Genomic DNA, 17,057 nt, shown 5'->3' on the forward strand with positions numbered 1-17,057 from the left:
TAATTCTAAAATGTTCCAAAAATTAACATAAAAAAAACACTTATGGTGCATAAACTCAACACACATATCATAATTTACCTCAAGGCAAACTGAAATATAAGAAAATGTAGGATATGGGCCCTTTAATCATGATTTCATGATTTCATGTACAAAGAGAAACAGCACACAACCCTATTCCACATCAAAGGAATGATGTTAAATGACCTCCTCTTGGCCAGCAAGCTTATTCTCTGTATTTGCAATTTGGCAGACGTATTTTCACATACTCTAAACTCTCAGGAAACTGATTGTGCTGATTGATTCTGGGGGCTTCTATATATACCTGGAGCCGTGTACTGTTACACTTCACCTTGGCTGGACTGCCATCTATCATCTCTCTCTCACACAGTGAACTCAATCATGTTAAATCAGCTTACTTTCACTGGAGCAGCAAACTATCTACAACACCCAAGAGACACAATATGGCCACTAAAGTTTACAACAGAAACCACAAGGCAGAAACGAAGGGAAACAAGACGCATATCACCTCACTTCAGCCAGCACAGTAGGCAGCAATATAATACAGGTATTAGATCCAGAGGGTGCTGGAAGTTTCCTGTGGTTGCTGACCTCAGCACACAGCAACAGTGGCACAGGGGGTACGAAGGTAAACACACCGGCACGCATTTCAGATCGGCCTTGATATTTAACTGCCCTCGCATATCAGGTGAGTCAACATCAGAAAATAGCCCATGTCAAGGGACTTGTCCACCTCCATAAATAAGTCATCATTTATTAAAGAACACAGTAGGGCATGAAGAGAAAAAGCCCTGTGTGATCTATTGCAGCAGTGAACGGAAGCACTCAGTGCAGAGAATATTTGCAGGCTTGGGAGCAGCGGACCCCTGGGGACAGATTAAAATGGTTGTTATTAAAGCACTACAGGCTGTTCTCTAACTTATTAATATACCAGAAAGCCAGCTGCTCTGGAACCTGTATGGGAATACTCACTTCTTTCTTTGGTCATGGCTGATGCACAGCTGATAGGTTCATCACATGATATACAGCTACACAGCACACATGCAGCCTCTAGACCACAGAACTACTCCCAGGGCCAGACAGGGAACATGCGTGCTGCTGTAAAGGTGAAGTTAAGTGAGATGGATGGATTTCTTCCCAAGGCATATCTTACTAGGGTAGAGCTCGTTCTTATAGGCATGCTCTCACGTAGAGCTGGACCTTTCTTAGGGCACACTCATGAACTTGGACATTTTATACTGACAAAGAATCATTTTAAGAGACGCAAAGTAGCTAGAAGCTTCAAATGTCTGAATGTTATGGTCCTTTTCTCAGAGAAGAATGGAACCTAAGGAGTTCTGCAAGTGTAACTCCAGGGCAGTTATATATTTATGATGTTGGGAATAAAGGTGTGTGTGCTGCATGTTGCATTTTTACTGATCTGCCCTGCTCTATGAACTATGTACTTCACTATCATGAGCATGGATTTTTGTAGAATAGCTTTGTCTCAAATCAAGCTATACATACTAAATTGCAACTCTTGTCAATGAATTGGGTCTGGAATTTTTTTTTTCAAATTATTTATTGCTTGTCTGCCATTATTAGCAGCATCCTATATGAGTGTCTATCAAGACTCAAATGTTAAAACAGGCAGATTATGTGGACAGTACAGCGCTGATGTGCTGCTAGAAGAAGAGAAAAGCATACTTTGATGCTGAATCCCATTGTGAGTTGCAGACCAATGTAAAAACCCATTCCCACCATCAGCAAACTTTTTTACTGTGTTTCGTATGTTTAGTGCAAACCAGAGCGTGGGTGGAGTGTTCACACCTGTCAAAACACAGTGAACAAAACCAAACAAAAAACCTTTAGTCATACTCAGACCGTTACTGAACAGAATGAAACGCGTCTTCTATCACAGGCCAGACATAAAACGTTGCTCTCATCTCCTTCCATTACTGTAGAAATTCCATAAGTCACCAGAATGTTCCTATATGATCTAATGAAGCTACAGCCACTGGCACATTCCATCTGTAATGAAACTTACATATCAAACCAGTCACAGAAAGTCAGCTTCATCTGTCCTGATGAAGGACATAACTAAAGGCTATTCAGGTTTTTTTAATGGCAAGCTTCAATAAGTCTTGAATTTTAGATGAATGGAAAATTTTAAAGACAAATGTGAGACAGCACATGTCTGCACCAATCAGGTATAACATTATGACCACCTCCTTGTTTCTACGCTCATTGTCCATTTTATCAGCTCCATTTACTCTACATGTGCACTTTGTAGTTCTGCAGTTACAGACTGTAGTTCATCTGTTTCGCTGATACTTTGTCAGCCCCCTTTTACCCTGTTCTTCAGTGGTCAGGACCCCCATAGACCTTCACAGAGCAGGTACTATTTGAGTGGTGGATCAATCTCAGCACTGCAGTAACATTGATGTGGTGGTGGTGTGTTAGTGTATGTTGCACCGGTCTGAGTGGATTAGACACAGCAGTGCGGCTGGAGTTTTTTAAAACCTCTGTGTCACTGCTGGACCAAGAATAGTCCACCAATCAACAATATCCAGCCAACAGTGTGGGCAGCGTCCTGTGACCACTGATAAAGGACTAGAGGATGACCAACACAAACGGTGCAGCTGGAGATGAGCTATCATCTCTGACTTTACATTTACAAGATGGGCTGACAAGGTGGAATGTCAAATAGAGTGGACAGTTCGTGGACAGTGTTTAAGAACTTCAGCAGCACTACTGTGTCTGATCCACTTGTACCAGCACAGCACACCATCACCACATTAGTGTTACTGCAGTGTGAAATTGATCCACCACCCAAATAGTACCTGCTCTGTGAGGGTCCATGGGGGTCCTGACCATTTAAGAACAGGGTAAAAGGGGACTAACGCTGTATGCAGAGAAACAGATGAACTAGAGTCTGTAATTGTAGAACTACAAAGTGCACCTATATAGTAGAGCTGCTAAAATGGACACAGCGTAGAAACAAGGAGGTGCTCATAATGTTATGATCTGTGTATTTTTTCAGTTGTTGACATATTGGAGGTTTTATTTATACATATTACTTCATAGTATATTGTGAACTGTTTATTATTGCAGAAAACCTGAGAAAATATAGTGGCTGCTTGATTGTGAACAGTGCAAACAATTTATTGGTCAAAAATGTGACTTGAACTCACCACTTGTGAGTGTGTGTGAGTGTTGTGTGGTTGTGGGCTCCCAGGAGGGCGCTGGCTAAGCAGTAATAGCTGAGTAAGCATAGCTGTTGAAAGGACAGAGGGAGTGGAGCACAGTGATAACCGTCCCACAGGTGCTGTTGTACTCATTTCAACAGCAGCCCTCAGAGCATACAGAGGAGAGAAACGTGTACGTCGCTGTGAGTGGTGCTCGTCACCACAAGGTGGAAACTCTGACAAGGTGAAAGTCACTACATTAACACCCAGTCTGCAAAAATCAACACATTATAGTAACTTCATTCATCAAACTCAGTAATCCTAAATATTAATTTTTCAAAAAGTTTGGAAACCCCTGGTCAATGACATGTTTTGTAGGTTTTCCAAGTGTGAATAAGTACACATCCTCAACAAGGAACTGAAAGATGGCATTTCTACAAGTTTTTTTCTGCACAATTTCCATTTATAAGAGTTTAACATTTTGAAAAAACATAAAACAAAACATACAATGTGCCATAACTTTTGCACAGGCAACATTTTAAGTTTATTCTGTTTTGCAATATGTTACAGTAATTTTGTGTTTAAAATATGCAGAAATGTGTTCTCTGTGCATATGTGTGTTGTCACACAACAGACAAATTCTTACTGGTGAAGGGCCAGTGTCTTTATCTGATATACTGCAGCAATATGAGCTGAGCAGAACTCTTAGATCACTAGGAACTAGTCAGTTAGTCCTACTTAAGATCAAGACTAAACATGGAGAAGCAGCGTTGAGCTACTGTGCTGGTCTTAAAGGGAACCAGTTCACAGATAGCTTTAGAAGACTGCAGATGCTTTAAACCCAGACTGAAAACAATGCTATTCAAGCTCAGTCTAAAACATTAGCTCTACTGCACTCCATTATCCTAAATTAATTTAAAAATGTTTATTTCTTCTTTTTTAAATGTTTTGTTTTAATCATATTTCTAATATATATTCCTGTACATTTTTAGATTTTAATTAGAATCTTTGTGTTTTCTCATTTGTAAAGCTCTTTGAATGACAGAAAGATGCTATATAAATAAAGTCTCTTTGCTGTATCTGCCTTGCCTCTATATAAGATATTCATTTTCATGTAAAAAATCAACAAAATGTCAAGTGTTCTGTAACTACTGTGGATAAGTCCAAATTTTCTTATTCTCGAACAGTCATGGAAGTTTTTTCTGTATATTTTTTCAAATAGTGCCTTACAAATTCAAATATCAAATTTGAGTGAAATGCCTTTTTTTTACTAATGACATCAGCACAGTTGGACCACAGCAATGCATCTCCATTCAGTTTTTTTAATATTATATAAATATATAATATAATTATATACAATTATCTAAATTATTATCATATTATAGTCTTAGTCCAACTTTCCATTGTAACGTTTTGGAGGCAAATGATTGTGAAGTTATTCTATGTAACTTCTCTAAAATATAGTAATAGTATCATTATGAATCTGCCCTCAAGGGATGTTTGAATTTTGGAATTAATGAACAACAAAAAAACAAATAATACCCAGTTTAAGCCATCATGGAAGATCAATCAGGATCCTCAACATTTTATTTTTAATAATATGTAGAGGACTGGTTTAGTCAGTGAATTGAATTGTTAACATTTAATAATGACAGGTTTCCAGTGATCTCAGATGGAGGCATTGCACTTGGCTTGTCTTCAGAACAATTTCCAAGTCCACTTCACAAAATGACTTGTTTAAAATTTTGTTTCATTAACTTTCATTATTCTGAAAGTAACAGAATAACAACTGCACAAATTCATTCAACCTGCTCCTCATTCTCTAGCAGTCTGGCTAGACCTATTCCATCTACCACAAGCATGGTCGGATGGGAACGAAAGAGGAAACAGAAAAATTGTGCTCAAGCCTGAAATGGATTATTGAATCAAAGGCAGTACACTGAGGTCTTTTGAGCATTCTGGGATGACTTTAGGCTTTAGATCCATATAAGACATATGACCTTTTTCATACTCTAGTATAGCTGTTACTGCATATGTATTTTATTTGCCAAACAGACAAATAAAGGGTCAGATATAAAATAGTGTTTGAAGTATAAAATTTAACCACAACATTAAGGAGCTTTCACATCTACCTTGTTTGGGGTGGACCTATCACATGTGGACCTGCCCTCACTCCTATATGACAGGAGTGAACACTACACCCATACTTTACAACAAATTAGCAGAGGTCTGGCAAACTTTGGTAAGAATGCATTTCTGGCATGTCCACACCAAACACAGGAATTCAACATTAGTGCATCCCTTCCACTTCTTCTAGGAGCTCATCAGCACTGTACTGTCGGTATAATCTGTGTGTTTTAAAGTCTGACTCTTCACAGACACTTGTATCGTTCTTGCCGCACAAGCTGCTTATAAAGGCAGATGAGCAATAAAATAACAGCATAACAATGTGTTTGATGTGGGCACATGGATCATGGAACATATTGCTTGATTAAGTAGTTGCATTCAAATTGACATACCAATCATAAAGAAGCATATATCAAGTACAGTTTCTCATTATTGCTTTGACTGTGATTCACACAGATGTTCAGCATCTCTGTATTCATGCTAAATAGGATTTGCCTTAAATGATGGCAAATTGGAGAGTAATAAAGGTCTTGAATCCCTGAAAAATGTATGAGCAATACACAAGCACTCATGTATAATTTGGTGCACTTTAGTTGTTGCAGTGCGAAACCAACCGAACCAAATAAAAAGCCAAACTCTGATTAAGACTTATCAAACAAACTAGGTGTGAAAACAAAAAGTGCTTTGGAAGCCAAATGTATTGTTGATGAGGATAAAAATGATTTAACTCATAGCTCTTTGAAACTAGTGAAGTAATTTGATTAAAAGTCTAAAACTTTCAGTTGATGTATTTGTATCTGTAAGTAGGAGAGGAGATCTTTCATTAAAAATTCAAATGAACTCATTCAGCCTTTTTTTTCGGGAAAAAACATACTTTGCATTTCTGTGTTTTTTTATCTTCACTTGACATTAAAACTGCTGAAAATAAGCCAGAAATGCAGATTTTAAGCTGTTAAATAAAACAGAATGTAAATCAAATATAAATGTAGTTGTGATTACATAAAAATAATCCTGTAATTTCAACTGAATGAAAGCAAAACGAAAATGATAACTCTGGTCTTCAGTAGTTAACCCAATTAACCCATAATGCGAGAAAAGCCCAGATCCTATGGTCTGAACCACCAGTTTGTCTTGGTCAGTGTGCAAGCTTGATTATATCTGCAGCTGAGTAGTGCTAGCCAGCATAGAACTGCATAACAATTTCTGCTGAGAGTCTCTCAGCTGTGGGCTGCCACTAGTCACTGCACTCTTGTGCACCTGTTGCTGCTTTAATTGGGGCAGCTAAACTACAGGTGTGAGTAACCCACTTGCCGGACACTGACTCATAGCCTGGTCTGTGTGCTGCTAATTGGAATGCAGGGTGATCGGGGGGCAGCGTATAAACAGCTGTAATGGCAGAGCAGATAGGGGTCAAAAACGACTGTCCAGTCATAATATTGAGCAAATGGGGCCTGAATGCAGGGACTTAACTATGTAGGCAACTAGAATTGGCAGCTGATAGTGCTGAACATTTATAATGGCTTTGGCTGGCTTGCTTGTTAAGAGAAAGAAGAATGAAATCACAGTCTAGGGCACCTGAATAACCTCACATATTTCACGCACAACATACAAACAGATACCATATGCAAAATACACAGATACATGCATAGAAACCAACTGGGCTCAATCTCTGCATCCCTTAATTACTACTGATTATGTATGTATAGAGGTGCTTATGTACAGTGGGGTCCTATAGCTGAGACCACTGGTGAAAATGCTCCACAATTAAACACAAAGTTTTTTCATTACAGATGATATTATCAGGGTAACAATTCTATATTTTTAATTCTAACACATACAGCAAAAGCCTCTGATCAGTAGATCAAATCCGCCCAAGAGATGTCTGAACATGTGTTTCTCAAGGGAATCTCATTTTAACTGTCATAACTATTCTTTGATTTACATTTTTCAAGAATCTCTTTTTTTCAAGAAAAAACTTTGTTTTTTTATTCCAGGTTTAAATAAATAAAAAAAACAGATTTTCAATCAGTTCTCAAACTTTTGAACTCCACTATAAGTGTACGCATGATTGTGTTGTATCTGCACATGTGAGGGAGTGAGTAAGCGTGTATGTTTGAGTGCTTCAGAACTTATCAAAAGACAACAGAGTGATCTGGTTTGGATGTCATTTTCAAGTGTCAGGCTTGGGTCAGATTTAAATTTCGCATTCAGGTTCTCACAGCCTGCCTCTCACCTGTTTTAATAGATTTTACCTTGTGCAGTTTTTCTCCTTACTTTATTGTTCCTCTCATTCCTCTCAAGACTACATTGTCTTAAAACAGTTGTTAATGCTGCGTGCTGCAGTCACCCCCTCATGTTGTTGACAGAATTTAGCAGTGAGGTTCACAAGGTCCACGCCTGTGACAAAATGGATTCAAACAAACAGCGAATGTACAGTATGTTATGTATAACAGGATCTATGTGGAAAAAAAATAGAGTTTCAGAATTAAATAGGTGAAGACCAACATCTTGTTCTATTAGCACCACACTGTGTGGAAACAGAAATTTTAAATATCTTATTATTTTATACATTTTTTTATCTTATTTATCTGTGATCTAATGGTGGCCATTTTTTACTACATAATAATGTATCCACTTAAAATTCCAAGCATATTGCATGCTTATTATTCAGCAACTGCACAGACTACAATACAAACTGGCCAAGTTTTTCTTAGGTTATAGAATTTGTAGTAAAACTTTGGCTCTTTTTTTTTATCTGTGATGAAATGGTGGCTATTGTATTTCTTATACAATTATTTAACCCTTTAAAATCCCAGACTTTTTATATATGAAGGCTTATTATTCAGTAACTTCACAGACTAAAGTGCAAACTGGCTTATTTGTTTATGTCTTAGGTTACAGAAATGTGTAGTAAAACGCTGAATCCACCAGTGGGTCCTGGCCATTTAAGGGTGCTATCCTGTTAGATTTTATTCAGCACTTGATGACGGGCCAGTTTGGGGCAGATTCGGACATAATTTTGTTGGACTGGTCAGCGCCAGACTCAATATGTCCTTTGGGTTCTCATAGAACTTTGGAGAGATTTGGATTTTTTTCAGAGAAAAAGCCAAACTGAGGTCAGATATTGAGATTGCCAAACAGCTACCTTTAGCTTTTGGCCTGTTGACCTCCTCATCCGATGCATTTCTGTTGTTTGAGCAATCCGTTGTCCCTGCTTTAATAATAATTTTGAAAACAGTGGAGTTCTATGGCAACATTTTGAAGGCAAAAGGGGGCTGCTTTGACAGATCTAAAGAAGAGTAATAAGTAATAAGATAATACAATAAAAAAAAAAGAAAAGATTTGTTTAAAACATGTTTTCACTGCAAAATTCCATTTGTTCTACTTTACAGTTCTGATGCCTTTACTAAAATGAAAACCATTCTATGAGTCCAAATTTTTAACTGGTACTGTATGTGTCCACACTTTTTGCAACACACAGCCCCAGGAACCAAACTTATCCTGCTCTTATTCTGCACCAGGACTGGAAAACCACGAAGCCTTGGAGGCACAAGGAAACTGTGGGAAGGTAAGAGATGTCTCTAAGGACCTGAGGATATGGATGGGGAAGGAGAAAGAAGGAGAGAGAGAGAGACACAGAGAGAGAGAGAGAGAGGCAGAAAGTTGCCTTCTGCCTTCACTTCTTTCTCTCACTTTCCTGAACTATTTCTGGGTCATGGAGCCAGAGGGGATTGGGAGTGTGTGTACACAGAGGCTGGAATGAGCCAGTGTCTGCATTTTCTCTTTACGGGTCACAGGCACTCAATGAAGGTCTAATCTAAGAGCATGTGATCAGGAGACTGTGTGTGTGTCTGTGTGTGAGATCATGGTGTAATACATTAGAATGAGCTGTTAGGGAGACAGCATGGTTGTGTAGGGGGAAAAGGGATGTGGAGGGAAAGTGTGCAATATAGGGCAAAGAACAAAACACTGTAAAAGAATCCCAAACAGCATACCCAGCTCACCAATCTTTTAATGACTTCTGTTCATTGGAAAAGATCTTCCATTGAGACAGAAGACTCTTATAGAAGATCCCAGAAGGTGCACTCTATAGATTCCCTGAGGTGCAAGACAAAATTGCTGCACTGTCTGTCTGCAGGCCAGATATTAAACAGTGTGCCCCATCCAGAGGGATCCAATGTGTTATTTCAGGTTACATTTGTAGGGTTTAATCTGATTCATTATTTTTTCCCTTCTAATATCTGATCTAGCATTTACTTCTGATATTAGCCCAATACAGGTACACACTCATATCTATCTATCTATCTATCTATCTATCTATCTATCTATCTATCTATCTATCTATCTATAGCCAAAAGTTTGTGGACACCTAACAATCACAGCTATATGAGCTTGTTAGGCATTCCACTCCAAAACCATGGGCATTAATCTGGAGTTGCCCCCCTTCTGTGGCTGTAACAGCCTCCACTCTTCTAGGAAGGCTTTAGCCCGACCCTGAAAAACAGCACCAGACCATTATCCTTCCTGGAGCAAACCTTACTGTCAGAACTTTGCACTCAGCTAGGTGGTGTTTTCCTGGCATCTGCCAAAGCCAGATTAGCCCATCAGACTGCCAGATTCATCACTCCAGAGAACTCCACTGCTCCAGAATCCAGTGGCGTCATGCTTTACACTATTCCAGTTGATGTTTGGCAGTTGATGTCATTCCACACAGTGATCTTAGGCTTGTGTGCTGCTGTGTGGCTATGGGAAATTATTTAATGTAGATACCACCACACAGTTCTTGTGTTAATGTAGCATCCAGGGGCAGTTTAAAATTTTATCACACACTTTGTAGTGAGTGATTCAACAGAGGACAGGCGATTTTTATTCACTACATGCTTCAGCACTTGGTTACCGCACTTTGTGAGTTTGTATGGTCCACCATAATGGCTGAGCTGTTGTTGCTCCTAGAAACTTTGATTTCACTATAATAGCACTTACAGTTGACAAGCACAGATCTATCAGGACGAACTCAGTTATAGCAAAGGTCACATCCTAAGACAGTGCCACATTCAAAGAAACTAAGCTCTTCAGTATGACCCATTCCACTGCCAGTGGAGATTGTATGGCTACATGCTCAATTTCATACATCTGACAGCAATGAGTGTGGCCAAAACACCTTATCCCAACAATTAAGAGGGATGTTAAAAGGGACATACTTTTGGCCACCATCTCTAGTCATTCTTAATATGTTTGCTTAACCCAACAATTAAGAGGGGTGTCCACATACATCTCTACTCATTCTTAATACATTTGCTTGTGTCTCAATGGCTTTAATTAAAAACAAATGGAGGTCAGATCTAAAGTGAGGAAGCTACAAGCATTCTGCCTTGTGCAAGAAGAGGGACATTATAACCTGTAGGCTGTGGAAATTCCTAATTTATTTACTGCATGAACACATTAGAAACTCTCAAAAAATATAAAAGATAAAATCTAATTCTATATATAGTAAGTTTACATCTGCACCATTTCCAAAACGTTTCTCACTGTTAAAATCATCTTTTTGAAGATGTGCAGCGTGCCACATATTTCTAAAAGGGCAGCAGCATCTTTGTATCAAGGTCTTGAGGAAAATGTTGGGGAGTTCAGTGTACCACACTGCTACAGAGCGCATTCCAAATGCCAGCAGCTCAGGTATTCTTTTCCGCAATATGCTCTCTGCATTCATAATTAATTCCCCTTTGAAAAGTCTCAAGGACAATGTGATGTAATGTTTCGAAACCCAGCTCAGGAAGAGTGTGGACCTGGATGAACCCTGGCAGGGAGGTCCTTGAATCCTAATAACAATGAGATTAGCCCTGGCTGCTTCCAGTACGTTTATTTCAAGACTATTTGGCACATAGTTTTGTGACCCGTCAGAGTGTAAAGCTGCAGGAAGACTTAAATAAAGTGTCTATGCAGGGCTGGTAGAGGGTCAGAGGTTGCCTGACTGTACGGCTAGAGCTCTGTGGGATTTTGCTGAGCTGGTATTATTGCACAAGAAAGAGCAGTGGCAGTGAATGGAATGGGTGAGTGAGTGGTGTAAGATGTCCTTTCTTGTTCTAGTTCTTTCAAAATGCTTGTAGCTTCATCAGTTTGTGTACCTGTGTACCTGTCCCTGCATTAGGGACTGTGCAAGTTAACAATGTGTGTGTGTTTTCTGTGTGTGTCCTTTCCTCTGCAGTATGTGGTCTAAAGCAGATGGCATATCATCTCAATAAAAAGGACTGGAAGCATTAAATGGCACCAAGAACCCACAGATCAATTCCCTACCAAACCAACACTCAAACTCTATCCCAGTGGAGCACTAGCAGGCATACCTAATTGCCAAGAGAGTCACATCATTCTAACTGGATGAAAAGATAAAACACGCTTCCGCAGCAAATGCCTTCACTGCTCTCCCCATGGGGTCGTAGGCATCTTTAATCAAATATAGCCCGTAACACTTTCCATCCACACTGCAACACTATAAAACTGTATATGGATTGCTGCATTAGGTAAAGGGGAAAAAACCACTTGTGTTAGGTAAGGAGGGCTGGAAGTGGATGCGGAAGTGCAGCACTGCGCTGGGGTAAAGTGCTAGAGTCTGCTGTTCTGCATTAAGCGTGCGGCACTGCTTTATGTGCCCACGCAGGGCTGAGCAGACTGCACACTGGTGCCTACACACACAGACCCCAATGCACTCTACCTTCTTTCTGTAGCCAGCAACTTCCTTTGGGGCTTATTCTAAAAATGGCTAGAAGAGAAGAAGTGGAATTTCCATATGTTCATGTGAATATGCTCATTTTGAGGAGCTTAGTTAGTGATGAGCTTAGAGAAAAAAATAGTTCCAGCTTCCAAGGAGCAGTAAGGAGAAATGCCAGATTTTCAAAAGTTTCCCCTCATCACAACGAAGTTTCAAGTTTCACGTTTATTTGTCATTTGCACAACATGTCAGGACATTTATGCTATCATGATTGGCTCCTCCCACTCCTCCATGTGCTTTTCTGTTTACTTTCTGGTCATTTTGATTCTTTGAGGTCCTGCCCCCTTGTTTCACTACTCTGCCCCTGATTGTTTCCACCTGTTTCCCACCTGTCCCTCGTCATCCCTCTGATATATAAGCCCCGTGTTTGCCCTGGTCTGTGTTGATCTTTGGTCTTCGTTGTCTGTATGTTTGATGTACAATCTTTATTGTTTTGTTTTGGTGTTCGTTATACCAGCCCCCGTTGTGGTTTTCCTGTGTCTCGTTTGTGATGTCTAACTCTGGATTACTTCGTCTTGGCTCATTGACATTGTACTGTTCTGACCACGACCCTGGATTTGCCCTCAATAAATCTGGCTTTTCTCAGCATGTGCGTCTGCCTCATCGCTCCACATTACATATGCATTGAAATGCTTGTGATGAGGCTCAGGTAATCACTCTACAGAAACTAAATAAGTAAAAGTAAAATATAAAAAACAAAATATATTATACACAAAACATAAATATACACAAAATACAGAGACAATATACATTTTAAAATAACTTAAGTGACTCAGTGTTAATGTTCTTTAAAGTGACTTAGTGTTAAGGTGTTATTGTCCATACCAGAGATGATATGATATAATAATACTGACAGAGTGACTGAGTGAAATGGTAGTTGGGGAAGGACCTGCAGCTTCACAGCTTGTTCAGAAGCCTGACAGCCTGTGGGTAGAAACTGTTCATTAACCAGGTTGTTCTAGCCTGGATGCTGTGAAATCTCTTGCCTGATGGCAGGACGGTGAAGAGGCTGTGTGCTGGGTGACGCTGTCTGACCGGATCTTTTTGATTTTCCTGAGGCAGTGGGACTGGTAGATGTCCTGTAAGGCTGGTAGTTTGTTGCCTATGACGGCTTCTGTTGTCCTCACCACTCTTTTAAGGGCCTTGCGGTCACAGGCAGTGAAGCTGCTATACCAGACAGTGATGTAGCCCATGAGGATGCTCTCAATGGCGCATCTGTAGAAGTTGGTGAGGATCTGAGGAGGCAGACCAAAAGTCCTGAGCCTATGCAGGAAGAAGAGACGCTGAAGGGCAGATCTCAAAATAGTGTTGGTGTGGAGGGACCAGGTGAGGTCATCTGTGAGGTGTATGCTGAGGAACTTCACACTGCTGACTCTCTCCACTTCAGCTCCATTGATGAATAGGGCAGAGTGACCACACTCTGAAGTCCATGATCATCTCCTTTGTTTCGCTGATGTTGAGACAGAGATTGCTGTCATGGCACCAACCTGACAGAGCGCTGACCTCGTCTCTGTAGGCTGTTTCATCTCCATCAGTGATGAGGCCTAGGATAGTGGTGTCATCAGTGTGTTTGGCTACATAGTCATGTGCATACAGGGATTACAGGAGGGGGCTTAGCACACATCCCTTGGGAGCCCCTGTGCTCAGAGTCAGTGTGGAGGAGAAGCTGGTCCCAACTTGGGGTCTGCTCTTCAGGAGGTCCAGTATACAGTTGCAGAGATGAGAGTTCAAACCCAAGTGTGTGAGCTCAGGAAGGAGTTTGGCAGGGATGATTGTGTTGAAAGCTGAGCTATAATCTATGAACAATATTCTTACATACATATGTTTCCTGTCTGGGTGTGTGAGATCAGTGTGCATTGTTAGTGCAATGGCATCTGCGGATCGGTTGGAGCGGTGTGCAAATTGGTGAGGGTCCATGGTGGCTGGAAGTGTTGAGCAGATGTGAGCTTTGACCAGCCGCTCAAAGCACTTCATAACTGTAGATGTCAGTGCAACAGGGCAGTAGACATTCAGACAGGTGACAGACTATTTCTTGGGGACTGGAACAACTGTGGTTTCCTTAAATCACTGACAGTCTTAAGAAAAGGTTAAAGATGTCAGTGAAAACCTCAGCCAGCTGGCTGACACATGCTTTAAGTAGAAGGCTGTGGACGCCATCGGGACTGGGTGCCTTGTGTGGGTTAACTGCCCTGAAGGATTTCGCCACTTCAGACAGGGGAATGGCTAGAGCACAGCTCTCCTCATCTATTAGGAGTTTCCCAGCAGTGAGTGTTAGTTGCCTCAAAATGAACATAATGAGCATTGAGTTCATCTGCAAGTGAGGAGGACGAGCCCCTATCACAGATCACACCTTTCTTTGTAGTCAGTGATGGTGCACAGGCCAATCAACCAAGACAAGAGTTTGGTCTGAGATTTTGCACTGAAGCTGAGATGATTAAGGTTAAGTAGCTATCACGCAATAATAGCTAAGACCACATCAAATAGCATCAAGGTAACTGCATAACAGAATCCTTTTTTTTTTAATAAAAGACTATGATGTAATATGTAAACATTGTTAAAGATCCAAAACATTCCATTTACCATGCAGTACACACAGTCAACGTATGGAAATTCAGTTGAAAAATAGCTCATTATAAGCTGGGAGGGTGAAGGCTAGCACATGCTTCCTCCAACAGACAGCTCAATGCTCTTGGAGGAGAACACTCACTGACTGCCAATACTGTTACGTCCAACTTGGTTAGCATTGTTCTAGGGAGGATGGGGAAGGAGAGATAGGGCCAACCTAGCCTCTCAGACAGAGAGCAAAGCCAATTTTGCTCTCTTGGACACCTGGCCATGGATGGCTGTGGCATCGAATGATTGGGCCAACACTCAGACACTATAAATTAGATTTATATACTTGACTCTCTGATTTTGTTTTAGGTTATTACAATGTTCTTTTGTATGGATAGATGCAAAATGTATCTGAAGACTTTCAAAAATAGATCATAATGTTAACTAAGTCACTGTTCTTCTATAAGGTACTGTTAGATAGAACCCCTGAAGACTATGCTGGCTGACTGATCCGTGTGTGTGTGTGTGTGTGTGTGTGTGTGTGTGCGTGCGTGCGTGCAAACAGTACCTGAGCAGAAGGGCATGGGTGCACTCCAGTGGCCGTTGAGCTGGCAAGTTCGAGAGGATTCGCCCTTCAGCTGCCGTCCACCCGTACAGGAGTAGCGCACCGTGGAACCAAAGGTGAACTTGTCCCCACTCAGTACTCCATTGGGAGGAGATCCAGGATTGTCCGCAATCCACCACTGCCAAAACCACACACAGGCATGCAAACACACACATACACACACACACACACACACAAATACACACACAGACAAGCATGCATTGTCACCAAATGAGTATAATTACAGTACAATAATATTTCAAACTAAGTTTGTCTTTTAGTTTAATTACAGCTAAGTCCTAGTCAATTTCACAATAAGTGAGGTGCTATACTAGTTTCCTCCGAGAATGCTGCCATCATCAGATTGTAGAAGTGCCTTTCTGTGTCATCTCCAAAGCACTGCATATAATAGTTGCATGGTAATGATGGGATTAAAAGTTTAACTCAAAGAAAAGTTAAACTCAAAGGAAATGCTAGCGTGCAACAATATTTCTGTAAAAATAATAGACTGTTAACACATTACATAGCAATTTAAAACTCAACAATGTCTGTCAACGGTTGTTTTCATGGGATTGGGCTTTTTTCTTCCTCCTCATTCAGAAGGTACTCAGCATCCAGAACGCACACTGAGCTCTATATTTACACAGTGTGGATGCCAGTCTCGTTAAGGATTAGCGAGCTCCCTTGCTGTACTAGATATGCCGAAGCCAACAATAGATCAGAAGCCTTCTATTAGTTTTACAAATGTCCCCTGACAAACTCAGACCTGTCAATAGATATGGAAAAGAGCATGACTAGGGCCCTCCCTCAGATTAGTGAGGTTTGCTGAGTAGTGGTGGATGGTATGAGAAAGTAACTACAGGCTTGTCAAAGTACATCATGAGCTAGAGCAGCTCTGTCTCTGGAGCTGGCACCTAGAGCCCCTCACTAAACCGAAGAGCTGCATAGGATGTTTGGCATTTCACAGGATGAGCACCCAATAAGACAGGGATCAGCCATGAAGCTGGCATTGCTAATTAGTCTGCCTGCAAAAAGTCTGTGTTCCACCTGTCCCTCAATTAATGCACTGATCTAAAGCAGCGGGAGAGGGTCACTCAACTGTTTCCGCCTCTATTTACGGGAACGATGCTAATTAACAGTGCAGCGCTGCTGCCAAGTTTTGGCCGTTCGTCTGAAAACCAGACCAAACGCATCACTAACTTACAATGCACTCGGGCAGAGGCTTATCCCATTGGCCAGTAGGCTGGCAGGTGAGGACGGGAGAGCCGAACAGGTAGTAGCCTGGGTACAGTCGTTAAAAGACCACTGTGCCGAAGGTGAAGTTGCCATGCTCGATCTTGCTCTGTCTTATGGAGTTGCGGGGATCCCAGGATCAGAGCAATTGACCACTGAACACAGGGAAGAAGGGAGGGAGAGAGGGAAGAAGGGAAAGATGGAACAAGAGGTGCATGGTGTTATTTGGCAGAAGCAGTGAGCAAGTGACAGTAAACTCTTCTGAATCATCATTAAAACAAAGCACAAAATTGAGAAAAGTAGTATTCACTACTACATACATACTACACTATTGTTTATATAATGACTGCTCTAATGTTAACTGGAATGGAAACGGGAACTGTCATTTAAGGTAATGTAGTATTACGTCATACTTTCTAGGTAGTAGGTCACTGTTACTGAGCTGACACTGTTAAGAAAACCTGATCAACTTTTGTAAAGAAACATTGCACAGAGCCATACAGGCCTGTCTGTCTGGTCTTGATTTTGGCATGTGCTTATTCCCTAGTAAAACTAGCAACAGTCCAACCCCATGAAAATGTTAATTTGC

The 17,057-nt window shown here is 40.8% G+C and overlaps 1 protein-coding gene across 1 annotated transcript in view; it reads right to left on the bottom strand.

The window, feature by feature from the left end:
- csmd3b (CUB and Sushi multiple domains 3b) overlaps positions 1–17,057 on the bottom strand; it is a 575,187-nt gene that overhangs the window by 51,969 nt on the left and 506,161 nt on the right. Inside the window, 3 exon segments of the mRNA XM_037535436.1 lie at positions 15,200–15,374; positions 16,440–16,594; positions 16,597–16,623. Coding sequence (XP_037391333.1) covers positions 15,200–15,374; positions 16,440–16,594; positions 16,597–16,623 — 357 coding nt within the window.

This window comes from Pygocentrus nattereri, chromosome 27, assembly GCF_015220715.1.
Source record: "Pygocentrus nattereri isolate fPygNat1 chromosome 27, fPygNat1.pri, whole genome shotgun sequence".
Taxonomy (NCBI): Eukaryota; Metazoa; Chordata; class Actinopteri; order Characiformes; family Serrasalmidae; genus Pygocentrus; species Pygocentrus nattereri.